This window comes from Amphimedon queenslandica, unplaced genomic scaffold, assembly GCF_000090795.2.
Source record: "Amphimedon queenslandica unplaced genomic scaffold, v1.1 AMPQUscaffold_8520_Cont19536, whole genome shotgun sequence".
NCBI classification, from domain to species: Eukaryota; Metazoa; Porifera; class Demospongiae; order Haplosclerida; family Niphatidae; genus Amphimedon; species Amphimedon queenslandica.
Genome location: NW_003551203.1, coordinates 1 through 1,343, shown reverse-complemented (window position 1 = coordinate 1,343; position 1,343 = coordinate 1). Strand labels below are relative to the sequence as shown.

Below are 1,343 nucleotides of genomic sequence, written 5' to 3'. Positions count from 1 at the left end.
TCTTGCATACACAATAGGTTTATAGGCACTTAAACTGGTTGAAATCAGCTTTAATCAGATCAGATCAGTTCATTTCAGTTGGCTAGTAAATGCTGGTAATGGCAAAACATTTAGTTTTAAGTGCTATAATGGGCAGTCTTTGCACTTCCTGAATTAGTATCACTATCAATATTTAAGTGATAACGATTCCCAAACTGTTTTTACAGTACTACCAGAGACCAGTATGCTATATATAAAGGAGGAATTGGACTAGCTTCTTTACAGTTCTGAGTAGATTTTAGCTATATCAAATATGCTTTTAGTACAAGCTATACTGGTATTTTCTCTCTTATTTATAAGAGGAACTTATTCAGAAGTCGTTTCTTGTAATCACAAAACTCCAGTATGTCAGTGCACTACAGCCAGTGATGAAGTGTGTGAGTTTAACTTTGACATTGAGATGCTGCAGACCTTTACCCGATATCTGCTGGATGAGGATGAAGACTCAAGGGGCACTGCAGGAAGTGTCTGGCATATTAATAATGGAGAATGGGAGCTAGTTGATCCTACGGACACACTCTGTGGTAACTCTATTCGTAGTGAGAAATCTAAAAGATGTACTCAACCGTTTGGTGTTGATGGGTACACGTTTCGCTCCTTTATAGCAGTCAATGGACGTATACCAGGACCAACACTCATTGTAACTGAGGGTCAGTTGGTTAAAGTGAATGTAATCAATAGATTAGCATCAGAGAGTGTATCTGTACACTGGCATGGGATGCATCAAAGGAACAGTAACTGGATGGATGGAGTGGAGCATATTACACAGTGTGGTATACCTCCAGGAGCTAGTTTTACTTATATCTTTAAAGCTGAACCTTCTGGCACTCACTGGTACCACTCTCACAGTGGAGCTCAGAGAACTGATGGACTCTTTGGAGCTCTCATTGTTAAAGAGAAGGAGCAAGGTAATGCACAATACACTGCCTTCCTGAACAAGTTGAATGACATGAACATAAATAATTATGATGATGAAAAGCCTGGTGATCATACTCTCACTCTTCTTGACTGGCAAGAGTCAAGCTCACTGGATCTCTTCACACAAATACACTCAAGTATTAGGTACTTCGAAGTTGACAGAGCATCAGACCTCTCAGGATCAGGAGCTGGTAGTACGTATTCATCAGATGGTGCAGAGATAGGGCCCGTGCCTTATTGGTCTGGACTAATAAATGGAAGGGGAAGACATAATAGTGTTGATTACACTAATTCTATTTTAAGTGAGTTTAAAGTTACTGCAAGACAAAATTATCGATTTCGTTTAATTGGTGCTCAGAGTCTTTATGCTTATCGTTTCTCAATAG

The 1,343-nt window shown here is 39.4% G+C and overlaps 1 protein-coding gene across 1 annotated transcript; it reads left to right on the top strand.

Annotated features, from left to right (window-relative positions):
* Nucleotides 1–292: 292 nt before the first annotated feature.
* On the top strand, nt 293–1,331 carry LOC100640978 (laccase-like; the record flags this gene model as incomplete). The annotated part of the gene is made up of 1 exon (XM_003391533.1): nt 293–1,331. A coding segment is annotated over exon 1 (1,039 nt), but the record flags the coding sequence as incomplete, so codon positions are not given.
* Nucleotides 1,332–1,343: the final 12 nt, after the last annotated feature.